At 51.3% G+C, this 21,684-nt stretch overlaps 2 protein-coding genes across 9 annotated transcripts in view; one reads left to right on the top strand and one right to left on the bottom strand.

The window, feature by feature from the left end:
• LOC122365273 (adhesive plaque matrix protein-like) lies at nt 1-921 on the top strand. The gene is made up of 2 exons (XM_043336313.1): nt 1-34; nt 295-921. The coding sequence occupies exons 1-2, from the start codon at nt 29-31 to the stop codon at nt 802-804; spliced, it is 516 nt and encodes a 171-aa protein (XP_043192248.1). The 5' UTR covers nt 1-28; the 3' UTR covers nt 805-921.
• A 579-nt stretch (nt 922-1,500) lies between these two features.
• Nucleotides 1,501-21,684, bottom strand: part of LOC122365261 (ephrin type-B receptor 1-B-like) — a 111,977-nt gene continuing 91,793 nt past the window's right edge. Inside the window, exons 6-20 of one of the 8 annotated variants that reach the window (XM_043336293.1) lie at nt 20,065-20,225; nt 17,811-17,955; nt 16,709-16,833; nt 15,738-15,906; nt 13,160-13,271; nt 12,381-12,451; nt 11,025-11,042; nt 9,892-9,939; nt 8,479-8,657; nt 6,534-6,746; nt 5,537-5,746; nt 5,007-5,185; nt 4,429-4,587; nt 3,890-3,964; nt 1,501-3,067 (exon numbers count right to left, since the gene is read on the bottom strand). In XM_043336293.1, the coding sequence (XP_043192228.1) occupies nt 2,800-3,067; nt 3,890-3,964; nt 4,429-4,587; nt 5,007-5,185; nt 5,537-5,746; nt 6,534-6,746; nt 8,479-8,657; nt 9,892-9,939; nt 11,025-11,042; nt 12,381-12,451; nt 13,160-13,271; nt 15,738-15,906; nt 16,709-16,833; nt 17,811-17,955; nt 20,065-20,225 (2,132 nt within the window). In that variant the 3' untranslated portion in view covers nt 1,501-2,799. The remainder of the gene's footprint in view (nt 3,068-3,889; nt 3,965-4,428; nt 4,588-5,006; nt 5,186-5,536; nt 5,747-6,533; nt 6,747-8,478; nt 8,658-9,891; nt 9,940-11,024; nt 11,043-12,380; nt 12,452-13,159; nt 13,272-15,737; nt 15,907-16,708; nt 16,834-17,810; nt 17,956-20,064; nt 20,226-21,684) is intronic. The other 7 variants (XM_043336294.1, XM_043336297.1, XM_043336298.1 and 4 more) reach the window with 7 other exon arrangements.

Here is a 21,684-nt window from a genome sequence, read left to right on the forward strand (position 1 = left end):
TCAGTCGCCAAAGACCCAATCTGCAAACATGAAGGTCAGTTCTTTACACAGAACTAGTATAAACCTTTACCTAATGCCTATACCGTTCTTCTGAGTGCATATGGCCTACGAATAAAAGTTCTATGAAGGAACCCCAATTCGGCTGTATTACCTACTAATAAATTGATCTCACCGTGTCCGCTTTCGAACATTTTACAGTCTCCAATTTTACGGAATGAAATGTTTAGGTGAAGTCCCCGTAAAACATACCGTAAACCTGCCCATTTCTGACTGCCATCTTTGTCTGTCTTCCAGTTCTTCGTCGTTGCTGCCCTGGTGGCCGTGGCTGCCGCCGCCCCCTCCACCCCCTACAGCCCCCGGCCGGCCTACCACCCGGCCCCGGCCTACGCACCGGCCCCCGCCTACCACCAGCCGTCCTACAAGGAGCCCGCTCAGCCGTACCAGTTCGACTACGCCGTCAACGACCACTACTCGGGCGCCGTCTTCTCGCAGAACGAGAACAGCGACGCCAAGAACGTCAACGGCTACTACTCGGTCAACCTGCCCGACGGCCGTGTGCAGACGGTCAAGTACGTGGCTGACCAGCAGGGCTACGGAGGCTACAACGCCGAGGTGACCTACGAGGGCGAGGCCCGCTACGACGCGTACAAGCCCAGCTACAAGCCCAGCTACAAGCCCGCTTCGTACGCCGCTCCGTCCTACCAGCCCGCCTACAAGCCCGCCTACAAGCCCGCTTACCAGCCCGCCTACAAACCCGCCTACAAGCCCGCTTACCAGCCCGCCTACAAGCCGGCTTACAACTAAATACCCGCAAACAAAATTGTCAATTCTATTTATATGTACTAAATAGCTCTATTTCTGTTTGGTCTGTTTGTTGTGAACGTTTATGAGTGCACAAAATATACATTTCAGTGTCGTTTATGTTTGGTGTTAGCATATACATATCTTCATCTTCACGGTATGGCCGACGATGAAAGCTCAGTTAGACATCTTGTAAAGCGACAGACCAGCGAAGGCCACAGTGAGCCCTTCACATGCGCAAGTGCGCGTTGCGAGACTCCGACTGACTTATGCAGGTCATTCTTTTAGCTCGTACTTGGTAGGAGTTACACTCGTAAAGCTGTCAATCAAAACGACTTCTAGTCAATCAGCCCAATAGTTGCTGAGATATGAACTTTCCCAAAGCCAAGTCATGTTAGAGCCACACTTCTTTGCAATTGCCTTACACTTGTCTGAGATACATAAATGAATCTAAAATACCTGACCGCTAATAACTAGAAGCCGTTTATTTCAGCTCGATGCGTATTTTGCTGTGCTTGGATCCTTTATAAACCTATCGATCCGCTTTGCTCGAAGCAGGGTCGAGAGATGACTTTTATTTTCTGCTCGCTAGTTTCATTCTTATGGGTATTTGTTTAACCTAATTTTGATATTTTATGTTTCCAAGGTCGAATTCAGCGTTTCGCCTCCCCCCCCTCACAAACCGGAACAGTCACCGCATACAAATACCATCATTTATTTTCAACTCAAAGCTCTATACAAATAGTACAACAGCGTTATGTATCAAAAACTTGATCCCTCTCACGCCAAGGAAGCTGAAATTTAAGCATCGGAAACGGGCAGCCAACGTTTCGAGTGCGCCAACCAATAACGCGTGCGTTAACAACAGTGTTTTGCAACCAAACGCACTCGGTGACCGTCGCTGCGCAGACGGCGAGCTCGGTACACACACACTCGTCGCGCATACAGACACTCTCAGAAAGGAACTAGCCGTGTACGTTTCGTTGGGTGTCCCGGGCGCTCTGCTCGGGCCACCATGGCAGACAAACCGGGTGGAATTGCGAGCTGTCAACTAGAGCGGCCGCCAGATTCACAGGGTCTGTGGATTCAGACAGGCGCGCTGGGCCAATCGACAGCAGCCAACACCACCGATGGGAGAGGGAGCTTCGATATGATGGTTGTTTAGTATCGAACTAATGAATGACAAGCCGCTGAAATGACAGTTTCGCTCACTCGTCCCCTGGCTTTGCTTCAGATGCACCTAGCGCTGCCCAGGGGCAGCGAGGAGAACTAGCATTTGAGTCAGCGGCCGCCAGTCGACAGAGCGTAGACACACGCTGAGCCTTGCTCCCAGTTGCGCTGGCACTGACACTCACATATCAATCTGATGCATCATACACACGCGTACGTCGCACGTTCGTTACAACACTTTCGATGACGGTCAGCACACACTGACACTAGCTGCAGCGAGCGCCCGAACGACACAATAACGCTCGAATCGCTACACGAGCCGCGAGAGATGCCCGTGCCAGTGACGGCTGCGCGCCTCCCGCAGTACCACCATAAAGGGCTTTGCATATTGGCGAATGTACAGTTTGTACAAAACATAAATACAGGCGATAAAACTCAGTACAAATGATCAAAGGCAACATCACAGGTGTCCACCGTGAAAGAAACAGCGAGTCGGGGGCACGGGCGAGGGAGAGCGAAGCGTCCCGGCGAGGGGGGCAGACTGGAGACTAGACATACAGCTGACGACACACTGGGGGAGAACGAACCGACGGCACACTTATCATAAGATCACAGGCTTTCATATTAATGTCTTTGGAAGGCGGGCGCGCCGCCTCGCCGCACTTCGATAACACCTAGCGCGGACACTGCACCGCTTATGGAATGTCCGCGGTCCGCGCACACAAACTGTGGAGGGCATGACATTTTGATGAGTCTCCTCGGCGCCACCGGGCGGGCGCCCGTTAAAGCCCGTTGACTTGGCGCCGCACTAGCGCCGCCACTCGACCACTACACGAAGTACGCCTCAGACATATTCGCATGTATCTGGGCGCGTAACGCTTGCACACTGTTCATGATCTTTTTCTGGTGGCCGACCAGCGTGACACCGAGCGCCGGCAAGTCGGCGTGCGTGAGCCGCGTGACGGCATCCATGCTGGTGATGCCGGCTCCCTGGAGGTTCTCCAAGTAGCGGGTCATCTTGATGGACGCCAGCCACTCCTCGACAGTGGTGATCTGGGTGAGGTCGGGCGCGTCCGGGGCCAGCGGGTTCGTGTTCCTGGAGAGCGAGAGAGACGGTGATGTCAGACTCAGAGGGAAGGTAGCAAGGGGTGCGTGAGATACGGGTAGGGTTGAATAAAGGCCAGCTAACTCTCAACCGTCAACTCTCATCGGGTTGATAAACATTGTTTACGCAGCAGTGGTTACTGGCCACCCATTTCCACTGTTGCAAACTAGTTAATTCAAAATGTAAGATAAATAATGAATAGTAAACGTGTGTATATTCACCAATGTAAAGGCCTTGCGGAAATTATATTTCTGAATAACTTTGCATAAAAAAGATTGCAAGCAGGCACGTCTCAATCAATGTCAGAAAAAGCAATCGGAGATAACAGCATGCCAGGAACCACGGTGCCGTTAAGTGTGACAGGGAACATAATGCACAGCCTGAGTTAGTTGCACACTGCGCAGAACGATCATATAATTACGGCAAACAGTACAGTTGTTTTTCGTCAGCTTGAATGAAAAGTGACCTAACTTTAAAGATGCAAAAGCTAGGTTAGGTGCTAGGTTTCTCAGCGATGTGGATAGCAAGCGAAAGCTACGCCAATAAATATTGCATTAGTCGTGCCGTGCAAGTGAAAGGGACCAGAAGAACGAATATTGGAGGAAAACTGCGGTAGCTGAAACGCTCATCCAGCTCATCTGAGTTAAGTTCAGAAAACCGGAAAGCTACGAAAATGGTTCATGTCCCCTCGAGTTTAAAAGTTCAACTGTCTCAAAGTGCAGCGTACCTATTCTCATGCAAAGAGCATGCAACCATCGTGCAAAGCGTGCGCACACAGTGCAGAGACAGGCAGAGACGATGATCGACTCTAACCTAGAGTATTCGGGGGTGAACTGCACCCAAGACGATGTGGTGGTATAGTACGGCCCATAACTTGGCATTGACCTGCTGCAGGGGCGACGACAGCCGAGCGGACGGAGAAGACAAAGGGGAGAGAAAGGGGAGGGAGAGAGAGGGAGAGAGACAGACCGTCACCAACAGGCATTTAACGGATGACGTTCACTCATGGTGAAAACGTGGAGATGCGCTATTTATGCAAGTACCGTTTTATTTATTCTTTCGTGGGCTACATCTTTCTCTTTTGATTGCACACGACTTACTTAAATTTTCTTTCGTTTCGTTAATTCGCCTCAGATAAAGCATAGCGTAAAACAGCTAATCTGCTTTGAAGCCCAAAAAAAGTACAAACGAAAAATCACGTCTGCCAATTATCTTCATAAGCAAGCCGCAATGATCTTGGCCGCAATGCCTAAGAAAATCTGCAAATTAACACAGCCCGTTAACTATCTACTACCTCAAGCCCCTATCCCAACGCGCCGTCCCTACCATCCCTCTGCTCCTCATCTGCTCACCTATTGGGCGCCACCTTTCGCAGCGTGTCCGGACAGTTGATGAGACTGTCCAGCGTTTTGACGGTGCTGGCAAAGGCCGGCCGGTGGGCGCGCTCCTTCTGCCAGCAGTCCAGCATCAGCTGGTGCATCGCCTCCGGGCAGTCCATCGGCGCCGGCAGTCTGGCGAGGGAATGAGTGGGGTCAGACGGTTTGAAAACAGGTGTCAGTCAGTTTGAATGGTACACAGTAGCGACAAACGGTTGGATGGAACAGCGGGGTAAGACTGTTTAGATGGAACTCAACACATGCTGTTGAATGACAGGGACACTGAATAGACTATCCGATACAGGCCATAGAACGGCTGTGCTGCTCTCTGAAAAACATTGACAGTGTTTCAGTGTTTCTTCAGAGAACAATACATCCGTGCTATGTCCGAGCCATCGTCAGCTCTTGTGGGAGGACAGCATCACTCCCTGATACAATTATGTCTCACCCAGTCCCCAAATACACCCTTCAACTCTACCTGCACATCTCCTAATCCGCCCCGTTCCCTTCATCCCCAGTTCTACGTTCCCTTCCTCCCTAGCTCCGGTCCTTACCGGTATCCCTTCTCTATGCTCTTGATGACGTCCTGGTTGCTCCAGTTCCAGTAGGGCCGCTCTCCGTACGACATCACCTCCCACGCCACGATGCCGAAGCTCCACACGTCCGAGGCGGATGTGAACTTGCGGAAGGCGATGGCCTCCGGCGCAGTCCACCGCACTGGGATCTTGCCGCCCTGCGTACCGGGAGAGAGGAAGTCAGTCACTGGAGGGGGATTTACGGGTGAAGCAAGCATAGGGGGGTGTTTTGAAAAAGGGGGATCGTTAATACGTTTAAAGACGGTAGAGTATGGCTGGTAAGCATGCTCTCTAATAACAAAGCAAATAAGCATGATCATCAATTTGCAATAAACGTTTGAGAGGTAAGACCTGTTTGAATAATTGCCTATATTGCTGAGTTGTGACGAAAGCTGAAACACATTTGAAAAATATCAGACCTAAAGTAACGAGCAAAACTGTTTACCTCACGTCATCCGTTTCGCGAGGATACTGAGCACCGATCCTACCAGTCCTTCGCCACCACTTACCCGTGTGGTGTACGCGCCCTCTGTGGTGCTCTCAATCTCTCTGCTCAGGCCAAAGTCTGCAATCTTGCACACCAGCTGTGAGTTGACCAGCACATTGCGCGCGGCCAGGTCGCGGTGCACATAGTTCATCTCGGAGAGATACTGCATGCCGGCTGCAATACCACGCAGCATTCCAACCAGCTGCAGAATCTGGAATTTGCCGTCGTTTGCCTGTCGAAGAGAGATGGGATGGGTTAGTGAGTGGAGATGGAGTTGAGGTGTCATCTGCGGTCTAAGACGGTAGTCAAGGAGGTTACTGCCGCAGCAGCAGCGGTAGCAGCAGCGGCAGCAGCAGCGGTAGCAGCGACGACCACTGCGTCCGACATGCCATTCAGTCGGCGCCGTCATGTTTAACATGAGAGACGCCACTGCCCATTAGGGTCTACACGTCGCTGTTGGCCGCACATCTGTGAGTGCTGCATGCCAAGTGACGGCCGTCAGCGAGAGGTGCAGTCGGCGGCGACAGAACTGACCACGGCCAGCGGCTCATTGAATATTGATGGCTCTCACCAGTCGGCCACAGCAGTTCTGGGAACAGGCGCCGGCAGAGCGGTAGCGCCGGCGCATATGCACCGATTGGCACGCTGGGAGAGCGCGACTAGGCGGGCGGACTGACCCTGGTCCGCTCCGAGTGAGCCGCTCCCCCCCCCCCCCTCCTACGCTGTGCCTCATGCGGAAAGTTGTCAAAGCGAGAGGCTGACCTAACTCTACCACCACTATATGTATTCGTAAATACCACAAGAATTACTAAAGGATTTCATTGAAACTTCACATCTTGAAGTCCATAAGCTACAAGCCAACGCATATTTAAGCCATTTCTCTCGCGCATTCAAATACTCTTCGCTTGAAAAAAGAAATGCCTGCATCTTTATAGCATAAATAAACTGCTCCCCACCGCACACACAATAAAACGTTTCCAATTGTGGTCCACCCTAATCAGTCAGGCGTCTCCACTGACCCTGAGGAATGTGTCCAGGCTGCCGTTCTCCATAAACTCGGTGATGATCATCACCGGGTTGCTCTTGGTCACCACTCCCTGCAGGAAGATGACGTTCGGGTGCTCGAACTGGCCCATGATGGAAGCTTCAGTCAGGAAGTCCACTCGGGCCTTCTCCGATGAACCGGGCTTCAGTGTCTTGATGGCGACGGTGATCTCCTGGCGAGCTGGAATCTGAGGGCAGAGGTCAAGGTCAGTTACAGGCGGGGTCAAGGTCCGTGACTAAGGGGTCATTGTCACAGCAGGTAGGTAGGTGAGTGAGTGACAAACAAGGGAAGCAAGTAACATTAACTCAGCATTTTCTGTACCACTGAGTACACCTTGACCATGTTCTTAGTCGTTGGGTTTGCCCATTTATCTTATTTGCCATCGGTGTACGAATTTGCCTGCCACCGGGAGCCAGATGCACAACAGCGCAGACGAATGTTCGTGTGGTTTACGATAAGACTCGTGGCCTTGCGTGACAGTGAAGGATTAGCCGCAATAGTAATCCGATCCTTGGCCACAGCTAGCAACGGCAGGGTGAGATAGACGGCCCGACTCCGGGTGGTGGCCGCAGCGCCATGCAGAGTTGCTTCAATGATACGACAAACGTCTTTTACAACTACTGGGCCTCGTATACCAGGATATAGCAGTCACCAATGGGCAATAGTATAGCCGACATAGCGCACACAAACCGAAATTGACCCGTCTAAGGCTAGACTATGCTCATAAAGCATAAATAGTTAGACACATTCTCGGTCGCAAAAATAGCACAGACATTCCATAACCATTTTAGATCCGACTGAAGTTCGTAATTCTCCAACATATCACAAACATGACCCGAGGCGTCGGCGTCTATTTGATCGAGGAGCGGCGCTCAGCGTCCCCTACAATGTGCGGCGACCGCGGCAGCCGGGCCAAATTCCGTGCCGACCCTCGCTCGTAAACCATCCACGACACGTCACACGGGCGCCGTAATGAGCGCGTGACAGTTCGTGACGGTTCGTGACGGTTCGTGACGGCTGCAGGACAGCTGACAACCGAAATCTGACGTCCCGCAGGTTTTGCGGCAGTGGCATGCGTTTCTTGTTTACCGTTTCCACGAATATCCAGCATTGATCCGACCCTATCCGCTAAGTAATGCGATGAATCACATTCAGTACCTGCAACTGACCGATGTGAAGTGCCGACGCTGATCTACTGAATAACGAACCACCGCGACTTGGATATGCATGTGAGGGGTTTCTAGCACCGAAAGTGGATTTTATACAGCCCCACGGAGTAGGGCTGTGAAGTAATAAATTTCAAGTTTCACATAGCGGGCGAGGTCGCTCACACTTGGCGGTCAGTCCACTTAGACCGGTATTAGGGCCAACTTAGATCGTTAACATCTAGTCCCAAAGAAATACGGGCTTGGCTCGGGAATTAAGCGGTGTTTGTGGACGTATTTTTGGCTGAGTGCCGGTTTAGTTATTTAGAGCGTTGTCAGACAGTGAAGCGGCACTAACATATAGCTGTCAGAGAACCATGTTTCAAAGGCCACCGGCTGAGTACTACAAGAAAAGGCTGTCTACTTCACAGCAGAGTGTCTTGCTCAAGACGGAGGGCAACAAATCTGGTCGACTGCAACTCTATCGACTGCCACCGAAAGGACTCAGCCAGTGACATGTTTACAGGGCTACAAACTCATAAATTAGACGTGCATTAAAGTCGGCTGGGGACTCAACCCAGCTGCAGTGTTTATAAAGTTGCATAGCAGCCCTGAGGTTCGTTTTGTTTTCATAGCAGAACACTCCCATGGGCGAAGAGCTCGGGGAGGCTGAAACTTGGTTCCCTAAAAGCTCTCACTTCTCATTCCCCTTCAACTAAAATAAGTTACCCCTGCCGTTTCCTCCGTTCCACGCTCATCAACTCCCAAACTCACCCTGAGTTTTCCTCTGCAGACGTCTCCAAACTCCCCTCCGCCGATCACCGCCTCGATGATGATGTGAGACGCGTCGATCTCTCGGGCGAACTCGCGTATCGCCTGGTTCGGGTCCTCGTACGTGTGAGGGTCGATGTAAGTCCGCTGGTGAGTCACCGGGTTGAACAGCGGCGTCGTCACTGAAAAAGGCAGAGACAGAGGTTAGTTCGACGTTTGGAGGAGGAGGGTTTAGTTTATATGTGGGATATCCCGAGTTAATGAGTTTCGATCTAGTTACTAGCGGTCGGAGTTATGCTCGCAGCCAAGCCAGATTAGATGAGTTTTTGGCATGCTGACTACGAGAAGCATCGACGAAAACTACAGCTTATTTATACCCAGAAGTGTGTTGGGTGGTTGGTTTTTACAACACATCTATTTCAAGCATGGCAAACATCGGGATCCGGTCAAGTATATTATGTGTCTCCAAGCTATAGAATCATCAAATAAAAGCATGGCCATTGGTCCTAGCAGCGTCATGCTTTCTCCCAACTGTGAATCTCCTTTGGGCAGCTTCCCTCCCAGTGTCATGTTGTGTGATGATCGCCCACAACCATTCACCCAACTCAGCCCTTCCACAAATTATCGCGATTATTGTTATCACCGGAATAAGTTACACCCGCCCGACATATAAAATTCCCCCAGCAATAACCCCATCAAATAGCCAGGTGGTAGCTGGCATGCAACCCTGCGCCACATACTCCGCCACCGCGCCACCACTGCCGCGGAGGGTGCGTCATTGATCGCGTCCTTTCGGCGGGCACGGACAGATCCCCTGTGCGATAGGCAGTCAGCCTCATAGGCGGCACAGCACGCGACAGCCTCCCCGACAGGCGAGACACGCGATGGGACCTCTCTGCTGCGACACGCGACCCTTCCCCCGCTGAGACACCGCCTCCCCTCCCCTGCATCCACTGAGGTTCCGCTCTATCCACATCATTTCGACTGGACTGACTCTCAAAGAGCAAAGCAGGGACATTTTATGCAGGGACGTAATGCAATTGCATATCATCAGACGCACATCACACGCATAGTACATTAGGTAAATCAAAAATCGACAGCCAGAGGCGCTAGCAGTACCGGGATACCACGAAGTTCCGTAATATTGCCAGAATCAGTGACACCAATGACCATTCAGTGACCTCTAGTGACCTTGTTCTGACCCCTGGTGACCCATGATGAGGGTGGTGACCTTTCACTGACCCTCAAGACCCTAGTGACTATTCAGTGACCTCTGATGACCAGGCAGTGGCCCCCGTTGACCCTGGATTAACCTCTGTTGACCCTGTTGACCCTCCCCCTCCAGTGACCCCCTGATGCCCCCTGTCAGCCGCGGGGACGCGTTGAGGGTCGGTGCGCGACACGGCCAGCACTTACTTCCTGCCGTATGGGTCTGCACTATCGATCCGTTGGCCACATGGTGCACTGCAACAGAGCCGGACAGAACAGCGGGGCAACGGTCAGAAGGGGCGGGGGGGGAACGGAGAGGGGGCAGAACAGCGGGGCACCGGTCAGAAGGGGCGGGGAGGGGGAGCACTGGCCAGAACGGGCGGGGGAGCTGAGGGTGGGATAGCGGTCAGAGGGGGCGGGGAGGAGGGCACTGGTCAGAAGGGGAGGGGGAGCAGGGGGCGGGAGTAGGGGCAGGACGGCGGGGGACCGGTCAGAAGGGACCGGGGCTGGGCAGAAGGACTATGGACCGGTCAGATAGGGCGGGGACGGGGATGGGAGGGTATAGCAGTCAGAAGGGGATGGGGATGGAGAAGAATGGCGCAGATGAGATGAGAAGGGAGCATGAGCAGGAAGAGACCAGACACATTATAAAATGTCCATCCAGCTTAAAATTATTCATCGTAGACGAGTGAACAATGCTTTTAAGCTTCCACAGTGGACCTAATGTCACAAAGTATAACGGCACCACTGACATTGTAAAAATGTTGAATCATGCCAGGAGGATACTAAACTACCGTTTGCATTGCTCATTTTTTTTTCTTACACATTCCTAAACACACACCGAAACAAACGATGACTCATCAACACAGGACACGAGGCACGCACTCTTGTGAGGGAGCCTATAGGATAGACAAAAACTGCAAATGCTACTATTTTTCCCACTTTCGCTGTAAATGAAACGGCTACAGTTGAATATGGTTGCATGTAATTTTCAATGTAATACATCGACTTTGAAAACAAGAGTCGACAGACATTCGGAAGCACGGTTCTAAGTTGATGAAACCTGGACGATCGTTTATACACTTTGTAAATTAAAAAGACGACAGAAGTAATATAATATTTACACAGCAATACAACATTCACAAAGTAATTCAGGTCCATGCTGCTCATTTTACGCTATTCATTTATCAGCGCTGTCATGGCATGCACTACTATGCGGGAGGCATTATTAAATAAGACCGGCTTCCGGCCTCACTGCAGAGGCAAACCGTCCGCTTCTCCAAGAACGTAGGCACATGCAAAGCGTCTAACTGCGTGGGCGAGGGGCAGGCCAGACTTACTGTAGGTCACTACCAGGCCTGGCAGCGTGGGGAGAGGTCAGCAGGTCAGGTCAGAAGGTCAGGTCAACGGGTCAGCGAGTCAGGTCAGCCCAGCTTTGGGTCAGAGGAAAACACCCAAAATGGACAATTGGTAGCTGGTCGCTGATATGGTTCGAAAGGCAAGATCTGGATGAGCTATCTGGTACTGACACTTAGGAAAGGACGTGCTACAGTTCTTTGAGCTTACTATTACTAAAACGTTGACAGATTCTTTAATCAATCAAGAGACTCGTTCCAAACCAATAAATGATCCACCACAAATGAAAGAACCGCGTAAGGGTGGCCAGTAAAGGTTTCAGGACGGTCGATGAAAAGGTCACCCGTCTGCAATTTGGCCAATAGTTATTTCCTCAGATAAGTTCAGAACTGATTAGGCTCACAGCCAGACTGATTGGACAACTTGTTTCACGTCCCTTCTGCGGCATAATGACAGGTCGCCGGTTTGAAGATGAGTTTGGGATACTGGGCGTTGATACTTTGCACATGACTTTTTTGCGTTCTTTCGAATGTTGAATGTCGAATGAATGTCTTGGGAATGTTACGATCAATCAATTGCCCTGCAATTGATTAAACTTACACCAGGAGTTTTTTTTTCTGGAGGGATACCTAATCGGTACCCTACATCCCGTAAACCATATTATGCAGCACACAGAAAGTGGTCGACTTTGGCCCTTCGTTTGAAAAGGGCTGAATCCACCAGTGGGAGCGTACTCACGTTCACTCCACCCTCATGTCGCGGTCTCCAGGGGAGGTCTGTTTATCTCTCACAATCTGCCCGGACATCATTCACCACTGTTTGCTGCAGCGCTACATGCGGTCATGTCTGAAGATTAACAAGGTCCGCCCAATTCAATCAGGATCCTTGAATAAGCTCGCGTGTATGTTCTGTCTGGAACGTCCTGTCCGACACCCATCTGCTCCCCATGACCTGGCTGTGTGCCCAGCGACCTTCTCGAGCGCTGATGTGCTTCCAGCGACCAGCGCGGAATAAGCCACCTGGCTGTACAGTGTACTCTGACTAAATTTGGTATTACCGAGTAAATAGGGCAGTTGCAGTATAAACGTGACCACCTGCGAATACCCAACAAACTCATCTAAACAATTTTACTTATCCAAAGAAACTATGAACGAAATATCTGAAAAGTTTACGGGAGAGTGCCAGACAATAAGTACTCAAAATAACTAGCAAGGACATGGCCGTGATATCGGTATGGGTACAGGTATGGGTATATGGGTATTGGGTATGAATGATTGTGGCCATAGGTATCGGTGGGCGTGGCAGGGGACGCGTCTCGCGCGCTGGTTAGTTCTATGTACCTTCACCATTGCGATACTCCAGCGTGTCACAGTCGCTCGGCTGTTTCTTATTGCACTCCTCGTTACCTCGGCTGTAACGGAGACAGAAACGTCGCGTCAGAAATATGGAAAAAAAGAAAAAATATGGAAAACGGTAAGCGGAAAACTGAAAACGGACAAAAACGGTATACAAATACATACTGTATGATAAAAAACAACGTTTAGCGTCTAGCATGCGTATTGCATTTAGCAACAAGCCATAACAAGTATTACTTCAGCGAAGAACATCAGAAATGTATGGATTCAGCAATGCCACATAACCAGGCAAGAAGTGACAAGAGTATGATGCCAAACAAGTCCCATTTTGATTCATTTATGCCTGCTTACATAAGCACATAAAGCCGAGAACACGGCGAAGGAAGCGATAAGAGAGGAGCATGTCAGACATTTCTGTAGTCGATATTTCGTGTTGCAGGTGGCGACAAGCAGCCTCATAAAACTTGTCACAGACGGTGACACACCCGTGATAATAACTATGACTATAAAACACCGTAATAAAAATATCCTGTTATGCATAATGTCTTGACTACCGCTCGACACCAATTTCCATTCAGGGCCTGTATGAAAAATATGATCGAACACTAAACCCTAGCAGTGCACCTGGGAGCCTGTTGCCAATTGACGACAGCTTGACGTTGTTTACAGACGCTTGCGTTTCTGGCATAGGCCTCGTGATCTATGTGCACTACATTAGTCAACGTTTGCCCTGTATTTCTTGAGTTTTTCCCGACGTATCTCACCTTCTGAGGAAGAGTACCGCCATGATGACGATTATGACGAGCAGGGCGATGACGGCCACCGTGGCGCCGGCGATGATGCGCACCTTCACGCCGTCATCCTCGCCAACATACGCTGTAACATCGGCAGAAACGTCAACGAGGTGCCACAGAGACAGACTCGGTTGACGGCAAGAGCTACAGCTAGCTCACAGGGGGAGAGGGGACACTACAGGACACTGAGTCGGTTTGATTAGCGAAAGTGCAGCGTGATAAATAGATTGGCTGTCGTGTGATCGCCCTGTACTGCGACAGGTATTTGTCAGCCCTGTGTAGCTCTGTGATCTGGCAAATCGCTTACGATCGCACCCTCCATTTTGGGTGACATTATCCAATGTAATCCGCTTCGTTTCTCAGTAATGACAATGCAACAGGCAATGTTACAATTTGCCAGCAAAACGAAAGCTTTTTAAAAAGAGCATCACAGCCAGCACCCTGGCCATCAGCCATTACGATCAGTTTTAAGTTTTAGTAAAACACGCATCTGTAAGAGGCTGCTACACACAAATGTATGAAGTACACAAACAATCGAAGGGTTCAGCAGCAAGTCAGCCCAGGACTCACTATACGTTTGGACTCACAAATCACTTCACAGCTCACAAACCCCGACCTCAATTCGAGTTCGGCTGAAACTTTTGGCAGCATTCGCACCACTCGATAAATCCTACACCAGTGTCAAACGTTATCACTTCGCTGGCGATATAAATTGAGACTCGAACCTGTCATAGTATGATTTAAGGGCCACAACCAGAGTGTCATGAAATGCAAATTCAGTTTATGTGTCGTCAACGCGCCTGACGCAAGACACGGCTTACCTAATAGGAACATCACGTGTCTTAGCCGTGTTAGAATACATTCTGTATCACTTTAATGTCAAGTCATCAAGTCAAGTCATAATGTCAAGTCATCAGCAGTTAAGTGCGGGAAATTGAGGCGATTTCATATCACACGACGCTAAAACCTAAAAGACGTGCAGTAATAGGCATGTTGGCAGAGAACGTCGAAAGGCGACTCCAGTTCTGAACGGGACTTAGAGGATTTCTGTGATGTTGAGAAAATTAACAAATACATTACGAGAAACGAAACGGATAACTTAGATGATACTTGACTGAAGAGCTCTCCTTCATCGATACCAAAGCGAACATATTCGAAGAAGGTAACGTACCGCGAAGAGCTGATTAACATCATTGGAAATCTGGGACCACACGATATCCTAATCCCGTCTTGCATGTCAATAGCGATACTAAGTTTTCCTACGGGTATTCCTCTCCAGAAAACCCATACCCGTATGACAGATTTATCGATACTCGATTAGATGAATAACGCAGGCCCTGGGGCAGCGAACGCCGAATGAAAATGTGCTTTGAGTGCCCAGTAGACCATCAATCGCAAATGAGATCTAACCTACGGCTGGGCCGGGTCGAGCCGCGCCGAAACCGATCCAATCAGTTGATTTGTGCTGCAGCCCAGCTTCGATCGTGCCCGCCGACGTCGCCAACTTCCCAGCCGTTGGCGCGCTTTGCTCGTGCCGGATTAGCTCAGCGGTCCACCATGAGCGGGGAGCTCGCGGCCATGGAGACCGCCGGCCTCCGGACCGTGCCCGGACCGTGCTCCGGACCGTCCGGGTCCGGTCCGGTCCAGGGTCCGGCCACTGTCCGCTCCTCCCCAGTCTGGCTGGCGTCTCCGGGTCGGCGTTGGTGATTTATTTCACACATAAATCGGCCAGTGATGGCTCTCCATTGGAAGGCCCAGATTGGTGCCGGCTGGTCAAGCCCAGAAATGTATATGGTCCCGAGGCGCCAGGGCCAGAGCACAGAGGCTACAGATATGGGGGGGGGGCGAGGGGGACGGATGGAGGTCAACAGTGACATTTGACCTTTGCGGTCCTTTACAGCGCTCTTACGTATGGTTGTAAGACGGAATAAAAATGACGATGCTGTATCAATAAAACTGAATTAAATTTGAATGGCACGAGTCCGCTATTCATCACTCCGGCTTTTCATTGGTTTCAAAACCTCCTCCTCGCTGCCAATGCGGTCTCTCATTCAGCGCCATATCAAACTGCCATAGCGGATCGTTTTCTCGGCTGGCTGGCGACCTCATAGCTCTTCAACTGCGCCCCATGACCGGCCTATCGGCCCCTGCGGTCGAGGTACGGCCCCCTGATACCGTGAATGACCCGGCCACATTTCCGGCACTCCGGGGCGGTCGCCGGCCGGAAATACGACGCCTGGGGCCGGCCTGCCGAAAACGACACTGCCCCGCAGCCGTCCCGGGGGTGCTGCGAATTTTCAATATGCAGGCACGTTCGTTTGATAATAGTATTTTGTGTTACATGCACGGAGCACATATTCTTATTCAGCATGAAACACAAAAATACTTTTCGGGCACCAAGTGAAAACGGCGAGCTGCATCGTCCTACCCTTAGTCGAACTCTACGAGTACGTTATATTCTGCCCCCTTACTCTGCCCCCTTACCCTGAGGCCTGCCCTGTCTCCTCACTGTGTCCACTCTCAGCCACTCTCCCCGCTCTCTGCTCACCTGTACCGAGCAGCTGGCCGGTGGTGCCGAACACAGGGTCCGTGAACTCGCCCCATCCGCGGCTGGTGCGCGCGCGCACCTGGAACCCGTACTCTGTGCGCTGCTGCAGGCTGGAGATGGTCGTACGCGGCTCGTCCGTGAACACACTGCTGGCGTTGGATTCTCGGCCCTGCGGGGAGAAGGGTCACAGGGTCATACTCGGGTCATACTCGTACACAGGTCGAGCCACATAGACCCAGAAAGGTTGGAAAGATGTCAAAAACAGATTGTGATTTGTCCAGTGACGTATCGATTCGTCATACTCGCATCCAGAGAACGCCACGGAACGCTAGTAAAGCACCGCCATCCCTTTCACTTAGTAACCACATAATCCAACTCAACCACAGAGCCACATGACATAAAACAGGCTCAGCAGCAGGTCCCACAAAGACGCCTGTTTGTCTCGCACTGCCTCCTTACCCGCCACCGACACCTCCCGTCCCCTCTGTCCTTTCCCGTCCCCCAGATCAGCACCAGTTAGCCCTCCGTCGCGGGTCCGTAATGCAGTTATCCACCCGGGGACGTAGCCAGCCGCCCCTGGGACCCTCTCCCCCACCCCGAGTCTCCTTCACTGGACGGTCGGAGCTCTTTGGTCTGAGCTGAGTCTGGCTGAGTCACCGAATCCTCCGAGTCATTACTTATGCAGCAGCGGGCAGAGCGATGGGGAACCACGCGCGGGACAGGGCGACAGCAGGCCTTCACAACGCCCCGGTGATGGTCAACAACAAAACACTGTTACCGCGGCCCCACGAATTTCCGTCCGAGACATCGTAAAAATAATTTGAGTCGTTGTTTCATAATACACAATGCCTGCATTATCTTTTACAGTGCATTATTTAGCACCTTACATACTTCCCCGTTGGATCCTTAACTCGATATTTCGTCAGACGAGCGGTTTTACTGAGTAGTTAGGACGTCTCTGAGCGGCGTACCTTGACAAAGTAGCGCGCCTCGTAGTTAAGGACTTCCTCTTGTGGGTCGGCAGGCGGGTCCCACACGAGGACAACCTCAGAGGAGCGCACGGCACTCAGCTCGAGCTCCGAGACCATCGACGGCACTGTGGGGTACAGGGTCACGGTCAGAAGGGGTCACCGGCCACAGCACGGAGGGGTCATGGAGATCATATGGGTCGCGGGTCACGGGGTCATTGGATAATTCACAGAAGGGGTTACGGTCATATTGTGCCGCATCCCCAAATTAAATTGATACCGAATGCGTTGTTTCTGAGACCACAACAATTATGATTTGAGATGAAAATGATTTCAAAACATCCAGATTCAATAAAATATGTCTTCTAAGCCATTCACAATCGAAACAGTGCCCCTGGAGCAATAGACGTCATGTGTAATAAAAACGTCGGTCAGCAGGTGCACACGTTGACCGGCAGACAATTTGTCAGGTCAGCACACATCTCGACTGACAGCGTGATAGCTGACATTGTGACTGTCTGACAGGTTGACGGTCTGACATTGGGCTGGGAGCGGCGAACTGACAGCAGGATAAGAGTCTGTCCACGATATGAAGACGGTTACCGGGAAATGCCAGGAGCGGCGGGGCTTTCCAGCACTGAGAGAGAAACGAAGTTATATGGTGAATCGAGCAATCAATAACAGAAGACAATGACTGAGTAGAGACTTTAGGGAACGCCATCTCTCAAGTCGTGTTACCCGCGCCCCATCATTGAATATTTGTCATGCCTTCATGTGCCGTCATGACATTCTCGAATCCAGCGCTGAAACCTTCTCATGACAGTTTCAGCGATATTGGAAATGCCGACGACGTTGACAAACGACATGATTTCTTAAATTTATCGAAGGGATCAGTCACCCATGTGACCTTATTTGTGACCTTATATGCTCTGACTCTATGGCTTCCTGTTGACCGCTGAGGTTTCAAAACTGATCTCAGACGTTTGTGTATCCCTGAGGACCTTTTGGTCATCAGGGATACACATTCACAATGAGCTGAAGTCACCAGCTGACCTGAAGTGGGCACCACTGACACGTGATGGCCTGACATGACCTCACTACTGACCTGAAGCCTCCGTGGTGACCTTGATCTGGACGTATTTGTCGTCTCCTGCCAGCGACGAGACGCCGTTGCTGCTGTAGATTTGAAACTCGTAGGCGGTGACCGGACTTAGGCCCATCACCGTCACCTTTGTGGTATTTAGACCCGCCTGGAAGAAAAGCGAAGGTCACGGTAAGACAGAGGTAACGTAAGACAGAGGTAGGTCAGACCGTGAAAGGACACGTCAGACGAGAAGAGTTCAGGGCAAGACGCCAGGGATCATCTATATTATATTGTTTAATTAAACATTTCCAACATCTTGTCAACTTCAGTCGTGTCGTGCCAGCTTGAGTCGGCATTCGAGCAGTTGCAACAACCGTTCCAGTTGGCTCACTTCAGTAATATGTCATACAGGCAAAATCAATGAGCAATGTGCACGATCTGTGTTTCACGGATGATGTGAGGACGGGGTAAGTCAGTTCCAGTTGAACTCGTGACCAGTCAGCGCGCATTGTTCTGTCAGTCATCCCACCGAGGAGTTGAACGATTAGTCATGGCTGACTGCCTAGCTTCCGCTGCTGCTGCTCCTGCTGCACATGATAAATAGTGACGGAATAAGCAAGGGTCTAGCTATCAAATCAAGAATCATGGGAGGGATGAGTTCATTTGGTTTCGATCCAAATGTACCACACATGTCATCGAAGCTGTGCATGCCGCGCGGAAGACCAAGTCACAAGCCAGAGCCATGGGTCTCAGAGGCACCCCAGGAGATCGGGCCATCAGAGACGGTACCTATACCGGGAGGGGAGCGGTTTCACAGAACGGGCGCAGATTCAACCGGTGATAACGGCGGCCAACCGCCATAAATTGGCTCCGGAGAAAGAGACACGGAAAGGGTTTCAGGTTCGTGGTCTGTTTGCACTCTAAATGGGCCATTTACTTTGACTCTGACGTAAAGGTAAATTTTCCGACAAACCAGAATTTCCTGATCGGTCAGTGAACCGGAATGTCAGTGCTTGCTATGCCTATGTCGCGGAAAAGATCTCTTCAATCGAGCTGTTACATTCACTCTTAATTCATATCAGCATAGCAAAGAAGAAGCATGACCAGGAACAAATTGATCTTCAATGCATGATGCTAACATCCTTCTAAAAAGCAGACACTGGAGCCCATTTCTAGAGACACCCAAAAATTTACTGATCGGTGTTGACCTTTTCAGCACTACCAACGTATTACATAACACCCTCGTCCTCTCAGTCCATACACGTCCCAACCCTTCACGAATCTCCATACCTAACCCAGCCACCCGGCCCACCACTGGCTCTCCCCCCCCCCCCCATCAGGGTGCTGCCTGCCCTCTCGGCCCGCTGATTCTCCATTCGCTCGGGTAGACCCTTTGACCTCCATCGGACCGCGCCCTGGCTCGACGCATCGTTAAGCCACAATTTTTCCGGCCAAGAGGGGCACTTGACACAATCGACGGGAACTGAAGATGGAGGGAGGGAAGGAGCCAAGGGAAGGGGTGGAGATGGGGAGAGGGACAGGAGGAGTCCAGTGAGAGGGTTAGGACTGGGAGAGCGCGCTACTCTTTCCCAAACGGACAACTATCGGTTGAGGAGAATGAGAATCATTGGTGGAGCCCAATTTGAACCAACTTATCGGAAACTCACATATTTTTGGTGTGCATTTTTTTCTATCAATAAAAAAAACATTGACGTAAAGCTCCATTCGTCCACGAGCAACCAACAGGAAACCTAAGACGTTGCAATAAATATGGCATAAAATGACACATTACCGTCAAAAAGCTGTCCTTATGAGATGACGACACGAGCATGAAATGACGTCCACGTTCACAGACTATGGTCATTGGTCTTGGGATCTCAAAGCTGTCACCCCTCTCATCAGCAGACAATGGTGTATGGATCATCCGACCCGGTATGTCATGTATGAGGCAGCACGTGCTTAATCGACGGTCAGCCATAGGGGATGGGAGGGAACGTGATCTCCTTCCCTAATGATTGTGGGTCACCGGGGACAGCGACCAAAAGGGCGACATAATAGCATACGCCGGGGACGGGAAAAGTGTTAAAAGATGTATCACTCACCCCAACGATGATCTGTCAACGTACCCAACCCACTACCCAGCGACGGTGACCCGTCAATGTACCCCATTACCTCACCGATGACCCCATAGACTACCCCGTCACCCCACCGGTGACCCTGCAGTGTACCCACGCACCCCACCGGTGACCTCTCGGTGCTCTCTTTCATCACTCACCTGAGCCGGAGTATAGTGTACCGAGCCGCCGCACTGGGCGCAGCGAATGTAGTAGGTGGTGTCTGTTCGTCCTCCCTCGTACATGGGACGCTGCCAGACCAGCACAGCCGTACCCTGGTCGACAAACTCCACCACCGGCCGCTGCGGCTCCGACGGCGGCTCTGAAACGACAGACGGAGGTTAGGTCAAGTCAGGTCAAGGCAGGTCAGGGCAGGGCAGGGCAGGGCAGGGCAGGGCAGGGCAGGGCAGGGCAGGGCAGGGCAGGGCAGGGCAGGTCAGGTCAGGTCAGGTCAGGGCAGGTCAGGGCAGGTTGGGTCATGTCAGTGCAGTGCAGGGCAGGTCAGGTCCGGTCAGGTCAGATTAGATTGGGGAAGAACAGGTCAGAGCAGATCAGGGAAAGGCTGAGACGCTGAAAAACCTGCTACACAAAGCGAAACAGATCGTTAGCTCGGTTCGCCAGTGAGTCATGCCAATCAGTGACGGTTTGTCATCCCTCCCCCTCCTTCAACACTCCACAGTCGTGTCACGTCCCAACTGCAATGGGACGGGGGAGGGGGACACGCGCCCCGCTCTCCCCTCCCCATCCCTTCCACCGTCAATGACCCACTCACGTGCTCATATTTCCACATTAATTAGCATCACCGGAAATTGGAGGACTCAGACGGCGCGCTTAGTATGCAGTGACGTCTGCGCTGGGCCCCCGACTCCGCTCACTCTTTCCTTTCCGCGCCCTCTTTCCCACGACCTGGCATGCTTTCTCACATATCGACAAAACTATTTCACCATACATTATATCTTTATATATCATATTAAATTATATCTTTTTATGAATCATAACATTTAGGTACTTGCTAAATTCTATATTAGGTATATCGTGATAAAATATATTACATTACATTACATTACATTACATTATATTATATTGCAATATTTATCGAAAATAGCCTATTTTACCCCAAATCTGGAGCGTTTTCAGGCCACAGCGGCCGATCGTAGCAGGCCGAGATAGCTGATGGCCGAGCAGCCATGACCACACCACGCCATGCATTTGGAATGACCCGCGCTGACCGGCGGCCGCCCCAGAAAGGTCGGCCGGCCGCCGCGCAAAGCCGCCGTGATGGCCCCGTTTGGACGCTCCCGGGATACGGGGCGCGTGCGTGAGGCGCGGTCGGGTGGTGAGATGGTGAAATGATCACCGATCTAGCGACATTGAAGTCCGACGTGCGTTCAGGCGGTCGGTCGAACGAGCGGTCGGATGGTGCGCAACGATTGGAGGATCAGGAGGGCGATGAGGAGGTGCTTGGCTACTCAATTGCGCGCGCAATGACACATCCCGTGAGAAGTGGAACGTCTTCGTGAGCGGTCATGAGGTCTCAACTCTCTTCAACCAAGAATGTATAATGATTCTCATATTATAAGTCTGTGGAAATTATAAATCTCAGAAGGATATCGCATCAGCCTGGCACAGAATGGGACGAGACCGTCACCTATGCACTAGTTACTGGTCGGTCCCGGGTAGCCAGAGTCATAGAAAGACGGCACGACAGAACGCATCCGAATCGTCCTAACTAGATGGACGATGTCGGCGTACCCGCGACCCCGGTGCATTGAATGCCAATC

Source organism: Amphibalanus amphitrite, unplaced genomic scaffold, assembly GCF_019059575.1.
Source record: "Amphibalanus amphitrite isolate SeventyFive unplaced genomic scaffold, NRLGWU_Aamphi_draft 000726F_arrow, whole genome shotgun sequence".
NCBI classification, from domain to species: Eukaryota; Metazoa; Arthropoda; class Thecostraca; order Balanomorpha; family Balanidae; genus Amphibalanus; species Amphibalanus amphitrite.